Here is a 24,793-nt window from a genome sequence, read left to right on the forward strand (position 1 = left end):
AATTTCAATTTCTTGTATAGATTACTGCAAACTAATAACGAAGATTTACGAAAAAATTGTGACGATTTAGTGATTCTCTTGAAGGACGGTGAGAATAAAGGCGTAAATGCAATAGAACTATATGACGAGAGTTATGTGCTTAACGGGATATTTTTCGGAAGGATAATTTAAATATTCAATACCCTTTCGATATTCTTAATTTTATTGTGTCCAATAATTTATCTTTCCGTAACTTTTCAATTGCTTTAAGAATACTATTAACCTTACCTGTGAGTGTAGTGAGCAGTGAACGTTCTTTTTCCAAGTTGAAATTGATTAAAACCTACTTAAGAACAAGTATGCCTCAAAAAAGGCTTGTTAGTTTGGCATTAATAGCTATTGAAAATGATATATGTGTGGAATTAGACATTAAGACCATTATTTCTAATTTTGTGAATATGAAATCAAAAACAATAAAATTTTAATAAAAAAAAAATTGAAGTATATTTATGTAATTTTATTAATTTTCTGTTATTTTGTAAAGATGTTATTTTTTGAATACTTATATTAAATGTTCTAATTATTTCTGAAATCTTTTATAATTTTCTCATCTATCTTGATTTTCTTTTATTTTCCTAAAAGATAGTTATTATTATTATTTTTATTATTACTTTTATTATTATTCAGGCCTCCATGGAGTCAAAAGACTTATCGTGGGAGGTCCTTCCTAAGAACATAAAGTCTGTCAAGATTCATCGAGGGGAGGGCCCCCCCCCAACTTAAGAAACACAAAGTCTATCATACCACTCCTTAAACTCATTGACCGTTCTCGCTCTCACCACTCCATCAGGCAATGCATTCCACGGTTCAACCACCCTCCACTCACAGAAACCACTCCTCACCCTCTTGCTCACAGTTTCCTTTCGTAACTTCCAGGGATGACCTCTTGTCATCACTCCTTCCCGCTGTTCAACCAAGCAAAAGAACTCCCCAGTGTCAACCACCTCTGTAACCACCTCTCAACAGTTTAAAAGTCTCAATCATATCACCTCTTCTTCTTCTATCCACGAAACTCTGAAGTCCACATTCCCTCAGCCGATCCTCATAACTATCCTTGTACAGTCCTGAAACCATCTTTGTCATCCATCTTTGTATCCTTTCCACAGTTAATTTATCCCCTTCAAATCCTGGGGACCAGATCTGAGAACAATAGTCTAAGTGTGGTCTGATCAGAGTCTTATACAATGGAATGATAACCATTTTATCTTTGCAGGTCAGTGTCCTTCTCATAATTGCAGCAATCCTTTGTGTTACCATCACTACCTTTGCAATATGTCCCCTAAATTTCAGGTTTCTATCAATCATCAACCCTAGATCTCTTGTCTCCCCTACTTCCTCCAGTATAACTCCTCCCATAGAGAATACAGCATTCCATCGATGTTTCCGAAACCTCAAGACCCTACATTTTGCTGCATTAAACCAAAACCCCCATTCATTTGCCCATCTATCTAGCTTATTTAAATCCTCTTGCAGGGCTGCCAAATCTGCACTATTACTGATAATCCTTCCCAGCTTCGCATCATCTGCAAACAACTGAATATCCCCTTGCAATCCACTGGCAATGTCATTGATATTAAGGTTAAACAATATAGGTTCTAGTACTGAGCCCTGTGGGACCCCACTTGTAACCCTCTGCCTCCTTGAAACTGCTCCACCATACACAACTCTCTGATACCTATCAGACAGCCAATCCTGAATCCATTTGACCAATCTGACATCCAGACCCATGTGCTGCAGCTTAAATATCAGCTTATTATGTGGCACCCTGTCAAATGCCTTCGCTAAGTCTAAGAAAATGGCAGTATATGCCTTTCCCTCATCTAATGTTCTTGTAACTTTATTATAAAAGGCTAGCATATTGCTAAAACAAGAGCACCCTTTCACAAATCCATGTTCACTCTCACAGATATACGGTCCCTCACTACTTTCTCCAAGATCTTAACAACTACTGATGACACACAGACTGGCCTATAATTAGACACTTCCAGTCTGTTACCACCCTTAAGAAATGCCACTATCTTACCTTCCTTCCATTCCCTGGGCACCTTTCCCGCAGCCAGACTTTCATTGAAAAGCCAGGATAAAGGCACTGTGAGTTCCCTAGCACATTCTCTCAAAACTCGTGGTGAAATACCATCCAGTCCCAAATCTTTACTGACATCCAGAGTACTCAGTATCTAACACACACTCTCCTCCTGTACCTCTAAACCTCGAACCAGCCCTATCCATCTAGCATTAAAACTGACTCCTCTAGGATGAAATACTCCAATAAAGTGTTCATTGAACAATTCCACTATGTCCTCTGCATCAGTCACTCTATTCCCATTTTTATTGCACAATATCATTCTTCCACAGTCATTTCTCCTCCTACTGGCCACATAGCTAAAATATTCCCCAGGATTTTCTTTTGGATCTTAGGGCCAATCTCCTCTCATATTCCAGTTTCACTTTCCTTACCACACTAGTCACTCTTCTGGCCTGTGTCTTATATTCTTCATGCATCTTCTCTTCACCTGTCTCCTTATATCGCTTCCATGTCCTCTTTTTCACATGCAATTCCTGTTTAAGATTGTTTGTCATCACTTTACTCCAAATTGTGTCCTCCTCTTCACTTGTGGTATATAACTTACCATTGCTGCTAACAAATATTCTTTCATAATTTTCCACACAATAATGATATCTTGGCCTTCCAATTCCTCTCTCCATGAAACTTCCCGAAGTTGACGTCTAAGACTATTATAATCACCTGCATTATAATTCCACATAAGTTCCCGTCTCTTTGATACTCCTGCGTGTCTATTAATTTTCCAAGTCAAAACCATATGGTCACTCTTTCCAACTGGTGGGAGAGATGTAATCTCAGTTATTATCAACTCTTCTGATGCTATAACCAAATCCAAAACTCTTGAACCTCTTGTTCCATCTGTCATGTTGCCTAAGACATTTGTCCCTCAAGAATTCTAGAAATTCCATTCTCCTATTGCTACTTGCATCTTCTTCTCTCCAATTTATACTAGTGTAGTTAAAATCTCCCATAACAATCATTCTTCTTGCACTTGGCAAACCTAACTGTCTAAACATCTCCTGGTCCCCATCCTCTGTGCTCCTGGGTCTGTAGCAACACCCCACTAAATATCCTGTCTTGCCTACCTCTACCCCACACCATATGCTCTCAAAATTATTTGTCTCACTTCCTTCTAAATGCCTCCACTCTTAGAGGACATAGGTCATCACATATCATAAACAGAACCCTACCACCATGCTTTCCCATTCTATCCTGACGAAAAATGCTGTACCCAGCGACTTCTATTCCTGTTATTATCCCCTTCTGTCAACCACGTCTCAGTGATCCCAATAACTTTTGGCCAGGCTGATGCTATCTGCACCACCAATTCCTCTCCCTTATTCCCTATACTCCTGGCATTATCCCTTCTAGACTCCACTGGGTTCAGTGTTACCTGATGTCATCTCCCTTCTCCCAAGTATCCATTTCCACAAGAGGCCAGCCACCCCTGCTATCATCCTCCCTGGGACACACTGACTCATTCAGAACAGCAATCACTCCAGATGCCTACTTCCTTCCTCATTCAAATGTAAGCGGTCTCTCACATACAATTCCTCTCTTTCCTCAAATGCATTCCAAGCATATTTACAAGTTCCACTTATAAAAATTATTAAAAAATTTTACAAGTTACTAAGAATTTAGTAACTTGTAAAATGCAAGTATTTTTTAAACTTTAGTTCAAATAAATTTTAATTAAAATTCATTTTAATTTTGTTAGCGATTCTGGTCGGTGAGAAGGCTATAATCCCTGTATTATTATATTCAATGATTAAAGTGAAGTGGCTTTATCAAAATTTACTTTTGATAAAGTAAATTCTCAAAAAAACCTTTGAGAATTTTTTAAATATTCTGGTTTTTAACGATTATCCTGCCTGGTCAACATTCCCGGTTCATTACATTTAGCGAACCAGCGTGTGGCTGTTCTGTCAAAATTTATTTAAGAAATTTCAAATAATTTAAATTTTTATTATCATAAAAGAACCACACTCATCCGGATCATTACAGGGGCACTTAGATAGAAATTGCATGTGTGCAGCAACATGAGAGAGAGAGAGTGGCTTTTTTTTTTTTTTTTTTGTCACTCATGAGCTTTTGGAATCCTGAGGGTATTGAACCAATGATATCATCAATAATTGAAACCAGTATGGATAGTGACCCCCCCCCCCATGCAGGTCTGAAAGGAAGTGTACTTTGCATTATGGAATATTAAGGCATGTAAAGTCATCAACCTCAGCATACACAGTGTGTCCGTTAAGTAATGAGATTGATTTTTTACAGGACAGCCCTTTGAATAAAACTAACAAACGTGTTTATAGTTTTGACTACTAGTCTGTTTTAATTGCAGGAGCAACTTTCGAGTCAGGTGATGCAGCTGTTTTCATGTGGCAGCTGTTGAAGTAAGAGTGTGTGAGTGGAGCATATCAGAAGTTTTATCATGGAGCAAAGAGCTGTGAGAAAATTTTAATGTAAATTAGGAAAAACTCCACAAAAGTGTACCAAGACCTAAAAAAAAAAAAAAAGATTTACAATGATGACTGGCTGAGCTGTGCACAGGTGTTCCTCTGGTTTCAATGTTTAAAGAGGGGGAGTTGCCGTAGGATGAACCATGCTGTGAACAGCCAGTTTCTGCATGGACAAATGGAAATGTGGTAAAAGCTAGGGAAATTGTTGCCCATAACAGGTAAATAAACACTAGGCTATTCACTGTACAGCCTGGTTTCTGTAAGGAAAGGGGCAAATTAATCTTAGAAAGAGATTTGTTTGAGGTTTGTGCTGCACAGTTGACACACGAACAGAGAAAGCACTGGATTGCATGTTGTCAAAATTTCATCCATTCAGTTGATCAAGATTGTGATGTGTTGCAAAGAATTGTCACCAGTGACGAAAGTTGCTGTTTTCAGTTGGATCCGGAAATGAAATGTTAGAGTATGGTATGGTGTGGAAAGTCTTCTTCGCAGAAGAAAATCCGGTTGCAAAATTCATGTATTAAGACAATGGTGATTTTTTTTTTTTCAATGTTGCTGGAATTATCCACTGTGAATTTGTTCCTGAGGGCACCACAGTGAATGGTCAGTATTATTTAGAAGTAATGTAATGCCTGTACCCCTGCATGGTGTCAGGAAAGAACTGTTCCACAACAGCATTGCACGATAACATGCCCGCACACTGTGCTCTGCCTGTGAATCAGTTTCTGGCTTTGAACTCCATCTGTTTAATTGAACATCCCCCTGTTCATGAGATTTGATTCCCTTAGACATTTTCCTCTTCCTAAAGATGAATTGTGCCTTGAAAGGGGGAGATCATTGAGGACATCCAACTCAGTGTGACCCAGAGACTGAAGGAGGTTCCTGTTCAGGACGTCCACCATGCCTTCGAACACTTATGACAGATGTAAATGCGGGATGTAGTTAGAGGGAGATTATTTTGAATCTGTGTAATTGACAATTCCAAATATAGTTCTTTGTTTTGATATAATAATTGTTGTCTGATTAACAGGCACACTGTGCACAAATAACTTATTTGTGAAGATACTTCATGTGCAAATTTTGTTTGCTTAGACTTAAATAAAGGATTAAACAAGATATAATTTCTTGGCAGGTTTAATTTGTTATTACAGTATTGTTATTACATGGGTATCTCCATAGAGTCAAAGAATCATTGCAGGAGACCAATGCTAATCATTACTTACACAATACTTATCATACCTCTCTTCAAATTAATTCACACTAACTGTAACAAGAGCATCTACTGCTTATTTAGCACTAACACATGGCAGGTGCTTATGCTAGCACCTGACATGTTATTGCTAGATTCTATTTAGCATAAAACTTTGTCTTATATTTTTCACTGAGTATACATAGCATACATTTTATTTTTGTTATAACTGGAACATCTGTTATGTACTGTTGTTATAATGAATTTTGTTTTTAAAATTTTAAATCCATATAAATGTGTGTGTATTTATTTATTTATTTAATACTGCAGATATAGAAATAAGAAAAAATTATGGATATTCTTTACACTGGAGATGAAAATTCACTTGAAGATAGTCGTTCTACTTCTCTGACAAGTATGTCTTATGGAAGAAAATATTATAGGTCATCACATCACAGGTATTAGGTTTTTTTAATACATCTGAATATCTTCCCTTTGAAGGGAATAATATATCATTGAATATTTTTCCTCCAAAATGTATAAACTTTTTTATAGTTCTAATAGCAGAATAACTATAAAAGTAGAGCTAGTTTTCTATGTATCTATATTTTGTTCCAAGAACATAATTACCAATGTTTTATTAAATTGATTGAGAGATAAACTTTTCTTCATTGCTACATGCTGATTAGCATTCATTATGAGAAAACTGTGTTGGAGAAATAACTCTAATTTAAAATAAGATAATTACTTGTCAAAATGTAAAGTAATTATTTTAGTTATTACTCCAACATGGTAGTTTTTAATTTTGTCATAACTAGTACTATACATCATACATATCAGTAATTAATGTTTCCTATAGCACAAGTTTTTTTTTTTCTTGGAAGATCTGCCCTGTAGTAATACATAAGGATGTGTTTCAAGAGGTACAGAGTAATATTTCATGTGTCTTAGAAAGAAAGGGAACATTACATAAATGCCTTGCATTATTATTATTATTAAAACGATAACCTCCATGGATTAAGTAGACTCATCGTGGAAGGCCCACTCAGTAAGCAACATACCTATCATATTTTACTTATGTATTAATATGGTAGAATTCCTTAACCAACTTGAAAATTTCTATCATATCTCCTCTTTTCCTCCTTTCCACCAAACTGTAATCCACATTCTCTCGACTGCTTAGCATAACCAACATTCCAGGGTCCCGATATTGCCTTGGTTATTTGTCATTGGATCCTCTCCAGTTTCCACATCACAATGAAAACTAAGTGACCAAATTTGAACAACAGTTCATGTGGTGTGGCCAATGCTTTATATAGAGGCACCACCACCTCTTTATTCCTATGATATTATCTTTCCTAATTTTTGAAAGTTAAATATATTTAAATCTTATTTTGATATTATATTAATATTATTATTGAAATATTTGAAGATGGGAGGGACCTCCCCTCGTTGAGTCTTGACAGACTTTATGTCTTAGGAAGGACCTCCCTCGATGAGTCTTTTGACTCCTTGGAGGCCTGAATAATAATAATAATAATAATAAATGAATGCGATTAGTTGCAATACAGAGGTGGTAAGTGTGAATAATGAGATTAGATGGATCATCTAATAGATGTAAATGGAAGGGCATGAAAGAATGAAGTGAAAAATAACCTTAAGAATGATAATGAATTGATAACGATAATGAATATAATGTAATTGATATAATTATATAATATAATTGATTATATTATGATAATGATAATATAATTGATAATGATAATGAATTGAGCAGGATGAAGTGAAAAAGCTTTGAGGGAGGATGTGGTGGATATCAACAGATTATTTATATCACAGATATCACATGGTGACAGAGCTGTATAAAGTAAAAGGGAGTGTAGGTGTAATTTGTGAGTGTATGGAACGAATTTGAAAGATGGATTGATGTATCCAAGTGATGGATTACATTTGAATGAATTTGATATGAGACGTGGAGATTCTAATTAAAAGAAACACACGTATTAACCACAGTGAAAATTATTTAATTGTAAATATTTCATCCTGAGTATCTTAGGACATCATCAGTACAGTAGTTTAGACAATAATAGGAATAACATACAGTTAGGGCACATGATTACAATAGAATCTCATTAAACGTGCGTAATGTGTTACAGAAGTAAAAAAAAAACTAAGAATAATTATTTTACACAATTTTGTATGACAATTTCCCATATTTTACGAATAGTAAGAACATCGTTGCGGTTTAAATTTGGTCTGTGTAGTAGGGCTTCAGAACTTTCTTTATATAAACGTTCATGTTTATATAAAGATCTATGTAAAAGTTTAGACTTTTCCCAATGGATCACATGGCTTGGATTTTCAATTCCGTGTTGAGAGAGGCCAGATTTCTGTGGTTTAAAACGACGAATGTGGTCTTGATGTTCTGAGATGCATTTCTGAACAGACCTACCTGTCTGTCCAAAGTAAGACAATTTGCATGAGCATGGAATATCATAAACACCAGGCAACATCAAAGGTGAGAGTTTGTCCCTATCAACCAAATTTACAACTTGTTACCTTCTTCTAAGGACAAACTCTCAAGTTGTAAATTTGGTTGATAGGGACAAACTCTCACCTTTGATTATGCCTGGCGTTTATGAGATTCCATGCTCATGCAAATTGTTTTACTTTGGACAGACAGGTAGGTCTGTTCAGAAACACATCTCAGAACATCAAGACCACATTCGTCGTTTTAAACTGCAGAAATCTGGCCTCTCTCAACACGGAATTGAAAATCCAAGCCATGTGATCCATTTGGAAAAGTCTAAACTTTTACATAGATCTTTATATAAACATGAATGTTTATACTTCTGTAACACGTTACACACGTTTAATGAGATTCTGAGATTTTATTGTAATCATGTGTCCTAACTGTATGTTATTCCTATTATTGTTTAAACTACTGTACTGATGATGTTCTAAGATACTTAGGATGAAATATTTACAATTAAATAATTTTCACTGTGCTTAATACATGTTTCTTTTAATTATGATCTCACCACAGGCTTCGTTATTTAAAAAAGTGGAGATTCTGTTATTAGAATCTCACCTCTCTCTTCCATTGATGAAAGGGAGAGTGATTAGACAGTTAAAAGTAACAAGAGATTTAAGAATAAGATGATGAGAAAGAACAGGAAAGTGAGATAGTTGACACTGAAGAATTTTTGGTAAGAATGGTTAAGATGGATAGCAAATAGGAAGAACTGATATGGAGAGAGAGAGACATTGTTAAATCTTGAAAGAAAGATTTAATTTATTGTAAAAATATTTCATTCAGATTTAACAGGTAACAAAATTTCTGGAAAAACACTTGTATATTGGTATAAGTGAAATTGTTAATGACAAAACGAAATAGTCTTTTAACTGTAAATTCTCCTATGTATTATACTGTTATGTGTCCTTGTAAAACCGACCAGGGTTGAAATTTAGTGAAAAATATGTTAGCACGAGAAAGTTAGATTGATATGTATAATGAGATAATTGGCTTATAAAATATGATCCGAGGCAGTCACGAGACTACGTTGTGCGTGGGAAGTCCCCGTGGAGAACTCAGCAAGGAGAGAACAGTACTGAGTGCAAGAGATTTAGGTGCTGGGCGGAAAAGGTGATGTAGTAGGGAGAACAGCTCAGGAAGGATATATATAGAGCTTGGCGATGCCTACTTGAGGCTTCTTGCTTTTTTCTCCCTTGGATTCCTGTTCCAGTCATTCCTGGAGGAGGAGGAGGAGTATGTGAGTGCGGTCGAGATGAACGATGTCCAGTGGCAGCTATGCGGCCTGATAGCGATCCAGTGCGAGCATAATCATCGGTACGGCGGAAAAGTCAGCACAGACTGAAACAGCATACGGAACCACATGGACTGATCCTGACAGAGCAGCTTCACCCACATCGGAGAAGGCGATTCGTGATCGTATTCGCCGGTTTGTTCTGAAGACAGCAAACCATAGGAGAAGGTAACAAGTCGTGTGAACTTAATGAAAGATTGAGAGAAAAGACCAGAGAAATCCAGTTACTCGGTAATGTAGGAACTTTTGAATTCCTTTGTATACTAGAAAGAGTTAGAAAACAATAATGTGCGGATATGGTCAGTGATTGGACTTACATGAATGGAAACAGGACTTTAGAATCTAATCAACATGTAAATTGTGTCATGTCTGAGAATGAGATATTGTATAGTGTAGAATTAATGTACTAATGTTTGTCATAGCCTAGTATATCTTGAAATTAAATAAGATAAATGCCTGTATAGGATTGTCAAATGTTGTAGGAAGGAGTTAGTAATTTAAATTAGTTGCAGATATTGTCTAATGTTGAGAAAGATTAGGAATATTAAGGTTATGTCTGGTTAACCCATTTTTACTTGTAGGAGAGATTCAGTTTAGTTAAGTAATCCTTAGTAACTGTGTATCGTATTAGTGTGATGAATAAACTTTTTTTCTTACCTAACAAATTGCCTGATCTGAAATCGCAATGCACCACTCATTGAAATAGAACTTGAGCGAATCAATAGTCGGGGATAGCTCTGACTGCAGTAAGAAAAAAAATTTAAACATATAGGGTTTTGTAATTGGAAATATTAATTGCTTGATTATTGATAAATGTGTCATTCTGAGAATTAACTCCCTGGCAAGGAAGTTTCTTTTGTCTAAGAATTTGGATGGCACAGCTTCAACAAATAAATTTTTCCAAATTCTGATATGGAGTTATTCCAGAATTGTAACAAAGATATTTTGGCTCTAGCCTGAAGCAATTTCTTTGTCTACCGAGTTTGTACATGCTAGAAATTATAGTAGTGGCCACAAAGTAGTTAGAAGTTAATTGGAATGATATAGATAGCAAGGGTAGAAACAAGCTCGAGAAAACATATTAAGTATAATCACTTAACTAGTACAATAAGAGAGGTTTAACAATTTGGCTATCTAACAATTCACAATAACTACAATAAAATAAAAAAAAATTAACAACATGACATAAAGAGAATCGATGATGGAAGCGAAATGAATGTATAGGTGGATGTAAGAGAGGAAAAGCCTCTCTTACATTGTTTAACCCCAGTTGAAGCTGGGGGTTAAACAGAACAGATTCTGATGGTGGTGGAGAGGATAGTCAAAATCAGTTGTGGTACACTTACAACTGAGAGGTGGTGACATGGATAGGATTTGATATAAATCCCAAAATTAGTTACTTTTTTTTAATGAATGCTAGAAGTATCAGAAATAAGGGGAAGAGGACAAACATAGATGTGGATGACAGGAATAGAGATGTTAGAATATGGTTTGCTTTGTTTTATTTTATTTACTATAATATTATTGTTTGATTTATTATAAAATATTGAGTATAGCAACAAGAAAATGTATAGACAAATTGTTTTAATAAACAAGGACGGAAAATTATTGTGTTGTTGGTATTTTTTGAAAATTTAGGAAGGGAAAATGAATTTCTTGAGTTTTTTTATTTTTATATTTTTAGGACAGGGTGCACAAAGACAGTCTGGATTTTGAACATTGCATGAGGAGATGTTAATGCAGTGTCACCTGAGTGATGGCCAACTATACGAGAGCTCTTGAGGAAAGGATACCTGTGGAACTATGGTATAGTGCAAAAAAAAACAGTACTGAACTTCAACACCTCTTCAGCACATGTGCTATGAGATATGCCATTCAACTGCATGCACATCTGTAGAAGAACACATGTAGGGTCTACACCATTACATTTTGCTCTAGCAATGGTGTCGATGTTGGAAGAAAAGATGTTTATTGCTGAGCATTATTTGCATTCATATGGAGTATGCAGAGCAAATGGTCCAAGCCTATGACATGTTTTTGAGCAGTTTGTTTATCGTTTCCTTGAGCATACCCCAAGCAATAGTGTCATCATTGCCTTAAGTGAAAGATTCTGATGTACCAGGAGTGTTCTGTTGCAATGTAAAGGGCATTCAGGAAGATCATGAATTGTTAACACAAACGAGAATCAGGCCATGTGCTGGAGGCAAGTGTTAGGGTCTCTGAAACGCTGTCAATGTTGAACTGTGGTAAAATTTGCAATACCAAGGCAGTCACTATACAGAATCCTTAAGGAGTTGGGTGCCTTTTTGTATGTCATTCAGTGTTTAAAAGCAACTGATTACGCTGTGAGGTGGGAATACTGTGCATGTGTGCTGGCCAATGTCTACGAAGATTCATCTTTCCTCCATAATGTCTGGTTCTCGGATGAAGCACATTTCTATCTAAGCGGTCATGTAAACAGGCAAACCTACAGGTTTCTTGGTTTCTTGAGACCAGAATTTGTCCAAAGGAAATCTCTTCACAGTGAGAAGTCACTGTATTGTTGCAGTTTCTGGCCATGGCATAATTGGGCCCCTACTTCATTGAAGAGGGTGGTGTCACTGTAACCTTGAATAGTGAATACTACATTGAGAATGTGTTTCTGTTTACCCAGGATTTGCATAGAATGTGTTGTGCAAAAAAACATTCCATTTCCTGCATAGGTATTCCAACAGTATGGAGCAACCTGTCACACATCATGTTGTTCTACAGCCTATTTATCAGAACACTTCCCCTAGGAGGTTCATTTTAAGGTTTACAGAATTCCAGTATCCTTCACGTTCTCCTGATCTCACATCACTTGATGCCTTCATTTGGGTTTTTGTTGAAGGAGTGAATATTCCACCATGACTCACCTTCAGCCCTTGATGAACTAAGGGATAAAATTACATGATATGTCCAGCAAATATTATTATTATTATTATTATGCGACACCTCCAGAGAGTCAAAAGACTTATCAAGGGAGGCTTACTCCACAACTCTGTCTCTACCACTCAATCCACCAACTACAAAAACCAAAACTACACCAACACCATCTACTGCCCGCCACCACCACTAGTATTTTTTACCAACAATCACAAACATCCATGCCCACGGCAGGATTTGAACCCATAGCCTTTTGGCTGGAGAGCGGATACTCTAACCACTCGACTAGCTAAGCTGGCCGAGTGGTTAGCGTAAATATCCCAACCCTTCTTCTCCAATGACAAAGAACTTTCTCATACATCATGAAACATCGTCTTAAAAGACAAGGTGCTCATTTTGAGTACGTAATCTACAGTCATTAATGCTTTATTCGATCAAGATTTCACCTATAGTTGTGGGTGTACACATCATCATGTAAACATATATATCTTTGTTAATGAGCTCATTTACTCCATAACATATATTTTTATTATTATTATTTTTGAGTGATACTGTACAAAGCAGATGATTACAGAAAGCAGAGGAAACATCACAGAGCAGTAGCATGGAATGAGGAATTTAAGTAGGAATGGAATCATGTTATTTATTTTCATGGTATTGATAACAACACAGAATGATAAGAAAATAATATTTATTAATTTATTGGCTGATATTTTGCTGGTATTGTATCCAGCATCTTCTGAACACAAAAACAATTTGTCACAGTATGCAAAACAACAATTTAGTATAACCGTGGGACTAGTTTATTGTAATGGACAACACAAGGAGCTGAAGTCTTAATTAGGCTCCATCTATGTTGGAAAAAGAGAGGAAACAAATATTAATTAGTTCTTGAAATGATTGTCTCCCAGAGTTTTGGTAAATTTATACAGCCATACTTGTTGAGGTTTGGAGTATGTTTTAAAGTTTCTGTTAATTCCAAAAACAATCTCTCTGACTTATGACTTCTGTGTAGCACTTTTGTTTTCTTCTAATTGATCCTGTGTGAAGTGGTATCCAAGGCATTGTCTGCTAGATCTGGCTTGTCATAATGATAGGGCAGGATGCATTTTTTTTATGTTCATCAAGGCAGATGTCAGCAGTTCTTCCTGTCTGTGAATAGTAAGCCCGGTCACAAGAAAGGGGCACTTCATGAACTCCTGGATGTGATAAAGAAGAGAGTTTGTCCTTAGGTGAATGGATGAGAGCTACCAATTTAACATAAGGTTTAAATATGATGTGTAGCTATTTAAACCTTATGTCAAATTGGCAACTCTCATCCATTCACCTAAGGACAAACCTCTCTTCTTCTCTTATCGACCAAAATATACTGCTCTTGCCGATAGTTGAAGGTAGAGATGGCCCCAATTACCATCTAGCCAAGAAACTAGTGTCAGCACTCAAGGAATTGATAGGTCCTTCCCCCTCCTATATGAAAAACACACAACACTAGTAAACAAAATTAAAGACACACATTGGAAAAAAGTGATTTATTAGTTGGTTTTGATGTCTCTGTTCTCTTCACAAATGTCCCAATCAATGACACCATTCTTCTTCTTTTACAGGACATATTCCCTCTCCATATCACAGCACTCTTTGCACATGTACTACATTCTAGCTATTTTGTGTGTCAAAACACTTTCTACCTACAAAAAAAAAAGGCACAGCAATGGGCTCACCATTATCCCCCCCCCCCCCCCAAATTGCTAACTTTTATATGGAAGCTTTTGAGCAACATGCTCTAGATTCCTCTACTCTAAAACCCAAAATCTGACTTAGATACATTGATGATGTTTTTGCTATCTGTTCCCATGACCACCCAACGTTAGACAATTTCCTCAGCCACCTAAATGAACAACACAAACGCATACAATTCACGATTGAGAGTCAGAACATACTTCCTTTTTAGATACACCTGCCACGTCTTCCTTCTGGTAGTCTTTCCTTCACTGTTTACTGGGAGCCTACACGTATTAGCCAATCTTCTTCTTCTTCTTCTTCTGCAGCTTTTTCCACTTAAGTAGGGTCGCTGTTTGTGCTGAGTCTTCTCCACAACTTCCTGTCTTGGGCTGTAGCCACATCCAAGTTCTTCATCCTCAAGTCCTTCTCCCCTGCACATCCATCTGCATGACCTTTTTTTCCCATATACTCTTCTTCCTGCCTCATCACATGACCAAACCATCTCAACCTTATCTCCTGTATCTTTGCTCCTAAACTCTTACCACCATCCAACACAAAAACTAGGTGTCATTAACACACTAAAAAACAGGGCTTTGAAAATTTGTTCCAGTGAACAAGCACTTAAAGATGAATTAAAAGTTATCAGCAATACCTTCCTAAAAAATGGCTACAGCCAAAATGCTATCAACAGAATTCTTCACAGAACTTCATTTAAAAACAAAAATAAACTAGATTACAATAAAACTGTAACTATTCCATACATTAAAGGGATATCGGATAAAATAGAATACTGCAGAAATACAACCTTAATGCCACCTTTAAACCTCCTGCAAAATTAAAGAACTTATTTAACTCATCCAAAGATCCACTTCCTCTGCTGGCATTTACCGCATTCATTGCACCTGTAATTTGCCTTATATAGCTGACAGGATGCACAATTCCTATCTGAAAAAAAGGAACGTAAATGGCACATTAAATTTAATAACTGTGGTAAATCCGGCCTTTCTGATCATGCCCTGAATACTCTACATAGGAAGAGCACTTGTTGTTTTTACATCACACCAAAACATAGTATGGATGTAAATTTAAGAAGTCCTGTGAAATTCTTATCAACTACCCTAATCTTAACAATATGATGGTCTAAAAATCCCAAGAATATGGAAGGCACATATTCTACCCACATAACCTTTCCATCTAAGAGTTAATTATAAATAGGACTGTACATAATCCACGATCTTAACTCTAATATAACGATGCTCATGTTAAATTAGGACGCAACTTTTGCTATAATAAAACTATTTGTATGAAATTGTTCTTTGATGTAGTTATTTTATATTATTTTAATTTATTTTATTACTTATTTATTTTATTTATTTTTCCTTTTCACTAGAGGTCAGGCCAGTAGAATAACTGTTGATCAAATCACTGTCTCTTTTACATATTTGAATTGTAATATAGCTTGTCTCTATATACTCCAGGTGATGACCTTAATATGAAGGTTGGAACTTCGGGAAATTAAAGTAATTATTTATTGTAGTGTCCATGATTTGTCTGAAATGAATGCTGATCACCATGTAACGCTAAAGAAAAGTATCATTGATGCTACCTGTGTGCATCTCTACATTTTCACACTCATATCTGTGATCTTTGGTCTTGATTAATAAATAACTGATTTATTTCTAACTAACTCACAAACAAATATTTTAAAAACTCACCTCAGATTTAATTACAGAGAGATCTCTTAATTATCCAACCTTCAATATCAAAACATGTCAAAAAATAACAGACTAGCCTCAGACTCATATTTTTTTAATGATAATTTCATACTCAAATAGTCTGTTATTTGTTAGATACCTGTGTCAAATAACAGAACTAACAGACTGATGGGGTTGACTGAATCCCATCAAAGAATGGTTTGGAGATTAGAATTTAAGGTAGTAGAGGTTGCTGTTCTGAAGGTTGTAGTGATTTACATATTGCATGGTTTGTTGAATGAGGAGGAGTACAATGTGCTCTTATCAGAAAAGCTATTTTGGATTTTTAGTTAACTGAAGTAAGTCGTTGATAAATAGAAGGAAGTTAGCCGGTGAGAGATCAGAGCCATGTGGAACCTCAGCATTAGTTGCATAGAGGATAAGAATTCCCTCTAACCATTATACATAGCATGCATCCAATCCAATTTGACTTCTTGTGGGTGAAATGTTGACATTTCACCCACAAGAAGTCAAAATTTGATCAACAGAAAGCTGGCAATCCAGTTACAGAACGTGGAGGGAGTGGGAGAGACTAAATGATGGGAGTATACTTAATAGACATTTGTGCAAGACCTGGTCAACAGCCTTGAAGGTATTAAGGGCAACCACTTGAGATTTGACAAATTTTTCCGTGGTGTTTTTCGAGATTGGTGACATAAAGAAGTACATCCACTGCCAATTGACAGTGGCAGAATGCATACTGGTGATCATTTATTAGTTGAGTGCTTTTGAGGTAGTAAGCGTTGAATACTGATGGTTCCCTCTATTATTATTTAGAGAGAACCGAGGCAAGAGAAATTGGACAGTAGTTTTAAGTAGGATTTGTCATTCTTAGGAATAAGTTGTACATGGGCTAATTTTTATGTTGCAGGATAGATTCCAGTGGAATATGAAAGCTATAAATAAATAAAATAAAATAATATACTATAAATAAAAATGAAACATAGAATGGGGGTTAACTCTGGAGTACACATCTTTAGGATAATTGGAGAAATAACATTAGGACCAGGTGACTTTTTTGTATCTAATTTGAATAAAATTCTCCTAATTTCTTTCTGATTAAAGGTCAAAGAAGGCATTGTGTAGTGACTGTTTGGAATGATTGGGGACATTTGAAAGGGTCAGTTGTACAGGAATTAGAGGAAAAGTAAGAAGCCAGGAGTGTAGTAGTGATGACAGAAGTTATGGCCAATGGCATTGGCAAGAGACCAGAAGGCATGGCTGCCATTTAGACAGGATGCACGTTTTCTACCTTTAACTCTTTCAAAGTCTGTTTTGGATGAGTTGATGATTTTCTTGCAGCTGTTCCATGCTTTAGTATAAGCAGTAAAGGAAGATAAAGTTTTCATTGAAAGGCAGTTATGATGCTTGACTGTTTAATTGTACAGCCTTTGCACATCTTTTGGAGAACCAAGGCTTATTTAGTGGCAAGGAATTCAGAGCAAAATAGAGAATAAATGTTTCCATACCTGTAAAGGTTATTTCAGTGACACATTCAGTACATATGTTTGGATCAGAAAGTTGGAAATAGTGCCCTAACCAAGGAAATGAAGTATAGAGATTGTGAAGATCATTCTGCTTGGCATTTTTATAATGCCACACAACATGTTAGTAGGAGTGGCTGTGTGCATGTTGTTTGATGTGGAATGACATCAACACCAGGTTATGGTCTGAATTACCTAAGAGAGAAAACAGCATTGAGAGTGTATTTAGAAGGTCACTGTAAGGAAAAAGTCCAGAATGTTTGGAGAGTAGTTAGGTGTATTCTGGAATTTGAGTAGGCAAGTGAACAATTTGCATAAGGTCATTGATGGTAGCAAATGTCTCAGCATTTCTACCTGCCCGATCTGTGCAGTTAGAAGAGGAAAGCCATTTGGTGTTGTCAACATTAAAATCCCAGATGATCTATCTTTTAGGAAAGACTGAAAAAAAAATCAGCATTTACAAAGGAGAAGTCACAATGTTTGGAATGTTTGGTGACAATAGGGGAGCAATAGAGACAGCAGAAAAATTTGATGTAACATAGTAGAGAGAGAGATTTTCACCCACAAGAAGTCAAAATTAGAAGATTTTAGGTTGGATATTCTTTGGCATGGTATATTAGAATGAACATTTGCATATGTTCCATCTTTGAGTCAGAATAGCTCAGAGTGTAATTAGGAAAGTTAAAGAATAAGCAGTGTTTGAGGAACCTGCAATCTGAATTTCTGTTGGGAAAAGTAAGTGAGGTTTAGCAGACTAGAGGCAGAATTGAGACCATGTCTGTTTGTGAAGTTGTGGGCCACTTGCACCAAGACAGTGTCTGAATTTTAATTTTCTGAGTGGCGGTTAAGTAACACCGGTTTTTTGACCAGCAGTCTTTGTTTATAGTCTGGTCAATACTTCATTACATTTTGACATTTTCCATCCAGTTGATGATGCAATTAATGACTTTTCCCACTTGACAAAGGTAAGATCCAGATGGTCTCTTACACTTGGGGATGAAGTGCCTTTGTATTTACTGTTTACAGTCATTTTTGGATTGGCATGTCACAGTCACTTTTATAAGACTTAGAAGCTTGTTCCATTTTTATATGTGCATGTTGGTCCGAAGTGGTAGCACTTGATAATTTTTAGGAAGTTTCACATTTTGGTGAGTTTCATTAATGTCATCATCCTTTAGTTTTGGGTCTGTTTCCAGGAAGTTGAAGATGACAGCATTATATTTTTTGTTTCTTCTTCTGTTGAATGGTTTACTGCTGTCATGGTAAACTAACAGAACTTGTTAGTGTTTTCATTAGTGCATAACATCATCATTTAAGTGCTGATCTTGAATCACTATTTAAGTGCTGATCTTGAATCACATCATTTAAGTGCTGATCTTGAATCATTTTCTTTCTGTTTTATCAGTTTTGTTAGAGAACTTTTCTTTGAGGAGACATTCTCTAACATTAAACAATTCTCTAAGTTGTTTAATGGAATGGAGACAAATTGGGCAGAATAGCAGTTAGCTGAGTTCAGCTAGAAGATTTGCGAGTTGCTTCATCAATCTTTGCACAGCTAGAATGCATTCACTAGTAACAGAAATCGCACATAAAACTTTTGCTTTCCTTACTTCAAGTTTGCAACTGCAGCAAACTTAAAGTGAATTAAAGATGCCAGGAAATTATATTCTTGGTTTAATCCTTTATCCAAGTGGAAGCAAATAAAAATTTGTGCTTGACGTAACATCACGACTGGGCTACTTATATAGAGACTCTATTGACTTAACATTATTTGCCTTAGTGTCCCCTAACGCAATGTGCATACCTTACAGACATGTATAATGCTATGCATAATGCTATGCACGGGCTACTACCCAGATTAGTTTCGACCTTTATTTGAGATCTCATGAGCAGGAGTGAGATCCAAAAGTGATACCAAGGTTGAAGTAAAGCAGAAGTCATATGTCATATACAAATAGTCAAAAGAAGGTGTTCTACCTTATTACTAAAATACTCTGGATTAGAGAATGATGTTTGAAAGATTTTTCACTTGGTTATACTATAAATTAAAGATGCCAAGAAATTATATTCTTGGTTTAATCCTTTATCCAAGTGGAAGCAAATAAAAATTTGCATGTGAAGTAACATCATGACTGGGCTACTTGTATATAGAGGCTAATATCACGTTAATTGTCTTAATATCCCATAATGCAATGCACATATCCTTATGGACATGTATAATGCTATGCCCAGTCGTTGATATTACTTCACGTACAAATTTTTATTTGCTTCCACTTTATCCTGAACCAAGAATATAATTTCTTGGCATCTTTAATTTGTAGTATATGAAAGTATGACTACTACATTACTTCCACCTTGGTATCAGTTTAGGGTTTATCTCCCACTGATAAGACCACAATAAAGGTTGAAACTTGTCTGGGTTGTGGCCCTTTCCATAATGTATAGTATTATACATTTCCATAAGGATATGTGCATTGCATCATGGAATACTAAGGCAATTAATGTGAAGTCATTAGCCTCTGTATACAAGTAGCCCAGATAATGTTACTTCCACTTGGATAAAGGATTAAACCAAGAATATACTTTCTTGGCATCTTTAATTTATAATATAACTAAGTGAAAAAAAACTTTCAAATATCTTCAAACAAACTCAAAGTGAGTTTGGTTAGTGGTCGATTGTTTTTCTGAGGTAGTTGTACCTGAAGTGCTCTGGCATCACTGTGATTTGTTTGTAGTATAACCAAATTAAAAAAAAAAAAAAGCTTTCAAACATCTTCAAACAAACTCAAAGTGAGTTTGGTTAGTGTTTTATTGTTTATCTGTAGTAGTGGTACCCGAAGTCCTCTGATATCACTAGGATTTGTTGCTACCATCTCTGCACGTGCAATAGGCATTGTTGAATCTGATTGTATTGTGAGCAGCTGTTGTTCACAGCCAGTGTAAAAATTAGAAGAAAACTTTTTTAGATTTTGTCTGGAGATCTTCAGACCCTTAAGAACTGTTGTTGTATATTCATATATTTGGTATAAAATTTGAGGCTAAGCACTTTTAAAAATGATTAACCACTATACTGGCCTTGACATATGTCCATAATTACATGAATGTGAAGTGTCCATTGAAGTCGATATAACCTTTGAATATTATAGAAATGATATGGATACAAAGCATATATTTTTGATATATTTTATCCATGTAGCTGTTTTGGTAGTTAAACAGGAGCACAAATTAGCTCACATATTTCAATTTATCTGCTTTGAAGAACACATATTGTTTATGTTCTTTAAGGCAGATGTTAACTAGGATTTGTTAACATCTTGCTAATCATGGGGAATCTTTGCTACTGACTCTGCTTTGTAAAGCTGTATCAAAGAAATGGGCTACATTTAAATGGATTTGGTGTGAGTTAGTTGGAAAAACCATTGCTGCAAGAGAAAGTAATGACTGAAGTGAATGAAAGATCTTAAGAGAGCAAGAGGTGTCATAGAGGAGGAGGAGAGTAAGGTAGAAGTGTGTGAATGGAGAGGTGAGTGGCATGAGTGAAGAGAATGAGAGAGAAAGAACACAGGAAGGATGGTGAAACAGGCAGAGTCAGGGTGGACAGGGAGACCCTGCATGAGAATTGTAGTTGATGGTTTCAGGACTGGGTGTGTGAATGTACAAAAACGATGGCGATAGTCAGCAATGTGGAGATGATATTTAGGTCTGGAAACAGGTATAATATCAGTGATGACAGAGAGGAATGGTCGGGGGGTGTGTGTCAGGAAGTCATATCCAACAGGTGGGAACTCAAGTTCCTACTCAGGAACAATCTGGCAGAGACAAAGACAGTGTATTCCAAAGGTCAGGAGATTAAATAAGTTAGGTGTAAAATGGATGGCTGAAGAGATGAAGCATGCAATTGAAGAAAAAGGCATTGTGGAGGGAGAACAAGATGAGTGGCAATATTGAAAGTTTATTTTTCACTTGGTTAGACTATAATAAATTTAGTTTAGCCTTTATCGAAGTGTGAGCAAACAAAATTTGTGCCTGAAAATATCTTCAGGACTGAATATGGTGTTGTACTACCTTACTGGGGTAAGGTAGTACAACACCGGGCAACTCGTAGCAAAGGTCGACCAAGCTAACAACACTCCTATCCCAGTATCTCCCATAATGCAAAACACATCTCCTTGCAGATATGTATAATGTTATGCATTAAGGGATTGGCCACTACCCAGACTAGTTTCGATCTTTACTGAGGTCTCCTCATTGGGAAGCCAGGCCCAGAGGTGGAGATACCAGACAGAAGCAATAGCGAGGTCATCTTTACCTATAGGAGTTGCCAAAAGGTGTGCCACCTTTTTTTATTAAATTACTCTGGATTTAGAGAAAGATGTTGAAAGTTTATTTTTCACTTGGTTAGACTATAATAAATTTAGTTTAATCCTTTATTCAAGTGTGAGCAAACAAAGTTTGTGCCTGAAAATATCTTCAGGACTGAATATGGTGTTGTACTACCTTACTGGGGTAAGGTAGTACAACACCGGGAAACTCGTAGTAAAGGTCGACCAAGCTAACAACACTCCTATCCCAGCAAGTGAAAAATAAACTTTCAACATCTTTCTCTAAATCCAAAGGAATTTAATGAAAAAGGTGGCATACCTTTTGGCAATTCCTATAGGCAAAGATGACCTCACTATTGCTTCTGCCTGGTATCTCCACCACTGGGCCTGGCTCCCACTGAAGAGCCCTCAATAAAGGTTGAAACTAGTCTGGGTAGTGGCCAATCCCTTAATGCATAACATTATACATATCTGCAAGAAGATGTGTTTTGCATTATGGGAGATACTGGGATAGGAGTGTTGTTAGCTTGGTCCACCTTTGCTACGAGTTGCCCAGTGTTGTTGCTACCTTACCCCAGTAAGGTAGTACAACACCATATTCAGTCCTGAAGATATTTTCAGGTGCAAACTTTGTTTGCTCACACTTGGATAAAGGATTAAACTAAATTTATTATGAGTGGCAATAATCATTTAGATGAGGAGTACAAAGAGCACTCGAGGAATATGACTTGTTTGATAAGGGTAGCAAAAGTACAGTATGAGCAGCAGTTAGCAAATGAGGTAAAAAGAAATCCTAGGGATGTTTCTTTAGTATGTAGCAGTAGAGAAAAATGACGTTGATCAGTGATAAGTACCTAGGAGGATATAGTAGAAGTGTTAAATGAGCAGTTCATTGAAGTATTCCATCTTCGTGACATAATGCAGAAAACTTGAGAGCAGTGAGAAAGGAGAAGCACTACTGATTGTGAGTGAGCAAGAAGTATATGAAGAATTGTGTAAACTTGATGTCAATAAGGCCATGGGACTTGATGGTGTCTTGAGGGGAATGACCTAAGCAGTTAACAACAGCTTTAATTTACCTTTTCAATGTGAGTTAGATGACCTAATTTCCAAAAGAGGGCAAAATTGTTCCACCTCATGAAGGGGGTGATAAAACTAAAGCTTCGAATTATATGCTAATGCGTGTTGTTATAGTGTTAGAGAAGCTGATGAGGACTGGTACTGAAAGCAGCAGAATTCTCTTTGATGGGACAGTATGGATTTGCTAAAAAAATGAGTTTTAGCAAACTGCTTACTTATAACAAGGTGATGAATACTTTGGACAAAGGCAGGGGGAGATGCATATAAGAGTAGTATATTTAGATTTTTCAAGCCTTCAATAGATTGCCACATGACAAGCTGGTAATTAAATTGGAGGAGTAAGGTTGGATGGTAGATTAGTGTGTTGGATTGGAGATTGGCTGTGTCTGATAGGTATCAACAGATTGTGTATGGGGAGCAATATCCATGAAGAAAATAGTTGCTAGTGGTGTGCCCCAGGTGGTCAATTTTGGGGCCTGTTTATTTTGTATGCAAATGATATTGGAAAGATCTGGGGTTGATGGTGGATAGGGACTTGGAATTTTGGGAACATTTTGCTAAAATTGTGAGGACATCCCATTGGATTATGACTGTGATGCTGAGAACACTGATGTTAAGTTCTGAATTTAAAGAAAATTTAATTAATTACGTTTCCTTCAGACTTAACATGCGTTTGCAATTTTGAACATATATTGACATATCAGATGTGCTAAATTACTTGTGACTTACCAGAAACATTACTAAATTGAGGTTATTTATCCATAATTCATGCTGTAATATAAATATTGTGAATTGTCTGTGATTTAAACTATGTTACTTTTGTGTAAATGCATGTAAATTTGCTGGGAGACTAGTTAATCGGGTTAGGTGCAGATGGCCAGAAGCTGAACACATGTGTGCACCGAGTGAGGCAAGCACGCAGTTCCCCGCCCCTTCCACATTCACATCGAAGAGCACGCTAGGGGAGAGTGTGGCGCTACATACTGGGAAATGTAGGGTGACTCAGACAAAGGGGAGGGTAAAAGCGATGACATAGAAAGGATGGTGCACAATTTAAAAATGGTAGCAGCGCCTAAGAGAAGGCTTTTTTCCTTTGGTTCTGGAACCTCCTTGTAGCACCTTCTCGCCCCATGCTTCGACGAGGTCATCGAGACAAAGCCTGAAGGAGCATGCCGTGATGTTCATGAAAGCTTGCTGGTCAATGTTTAGTCTAGCAGAAGGTAGTTTCTGATTCCCCAGGAAATAGTTAAGCCATGTTGAACCAGTTGACGAGAAAACAACTGGCAATTACTTTCGGCGGTGGAGATATGTCCTGTCCGGACCACCAGTGGGACACTACAGATAATATAGAATGAGCCAGGAATCAAGAAGAGAAAGTACAGTCGTGATGAATGAGATTGCCAAGAATAATCCCCCAGCAAATGGTAATATAAACCCTATGTTTTGTTAAGTAACTGTGTTACGGGAGAAAGCTTGTAAATTTAGGAAGGACATTGAGTTTTTTTGAGGTTATTAATTATGCTAAGGACTTTAGAGATGGTTAGATTTTGAAGTAGTGATAATATATGAAAATTTGAAGGAATTAGTGCAGAAGCACGTGGAGGTTACTTTGTGATTTGATTAGCCTTAGCCTTGAAGTAAAAAAGTATAAAAGTGCATGGCTGTTCATAGATAAAATTGCATACTTGAATTGATGTGTGTTGCATGCTATGAGAAACTTAGAAGGTTTTGATTATTATATTCATTCTTTGATATTAGTGAAATTATATGTCAGTGTCTATTTATAATGTGTAAATGTCTGAATTGAAATTAAATGTTCTTTTCTTTAAGTTTAACTAGTGACTTGCCTGATTTTTATATTTCTATTGCCTTCTCATAAAATTCGAACCACAGCAGGAGATAAATTGCTAGGGAGGCTACGACTGCAAAATAAGCTTAAGTGATT

General features: G+C 36.4%; 1 protein-coding gene across 7 annotated transcripts in view; it reads left to right on the forward strand.

Moving 5' to 3' along the window:
- The window catches only part of Nt5b (5' nucleotidase B), a 580,494-nt gene that overhangs the window by 91,725 nt on the left and 463,976 nt on the right, over positions 1 to 24,793 (forward strand). For 6 of the 7 annotated variants that reach the window (XM_090391852.1, XM_090391851.1, XM_090391857.1 and 3 more), the window contains one exon: positions 6,089 to 6,216. In XM_090391852.1, coding sequence (XP_090247978.1) covers positions 6,110 to 6,216 — 107 coding nt within the window. In that variant the 5' untranslated portion in view covers positions 6,089 to 6,109. Of the gene's footprint in view, positions 1 to 3,520; positions 3,633 to 6,088; positions 6,217 to 24,793 lie in introns of those variants that run through there. The other variant, XM_090391855.1, reaches the window with a different exon arrangement.

Source organism: Typopeltis vanoorti, chromosome 4 (assembly GCF_054136105.1).
Source record: "Typopeltis vanoorti isolate ZY-2024b chromosome 4, IOZ_Tvanoo_1.0, whole genome shotgun sequence".
NCBI lineage: Eukaryota > Metazoa > Arthropoda > Arachnida > Uropygi > Thelyphonidae > Typopeltis > Typopeltis vanoorti.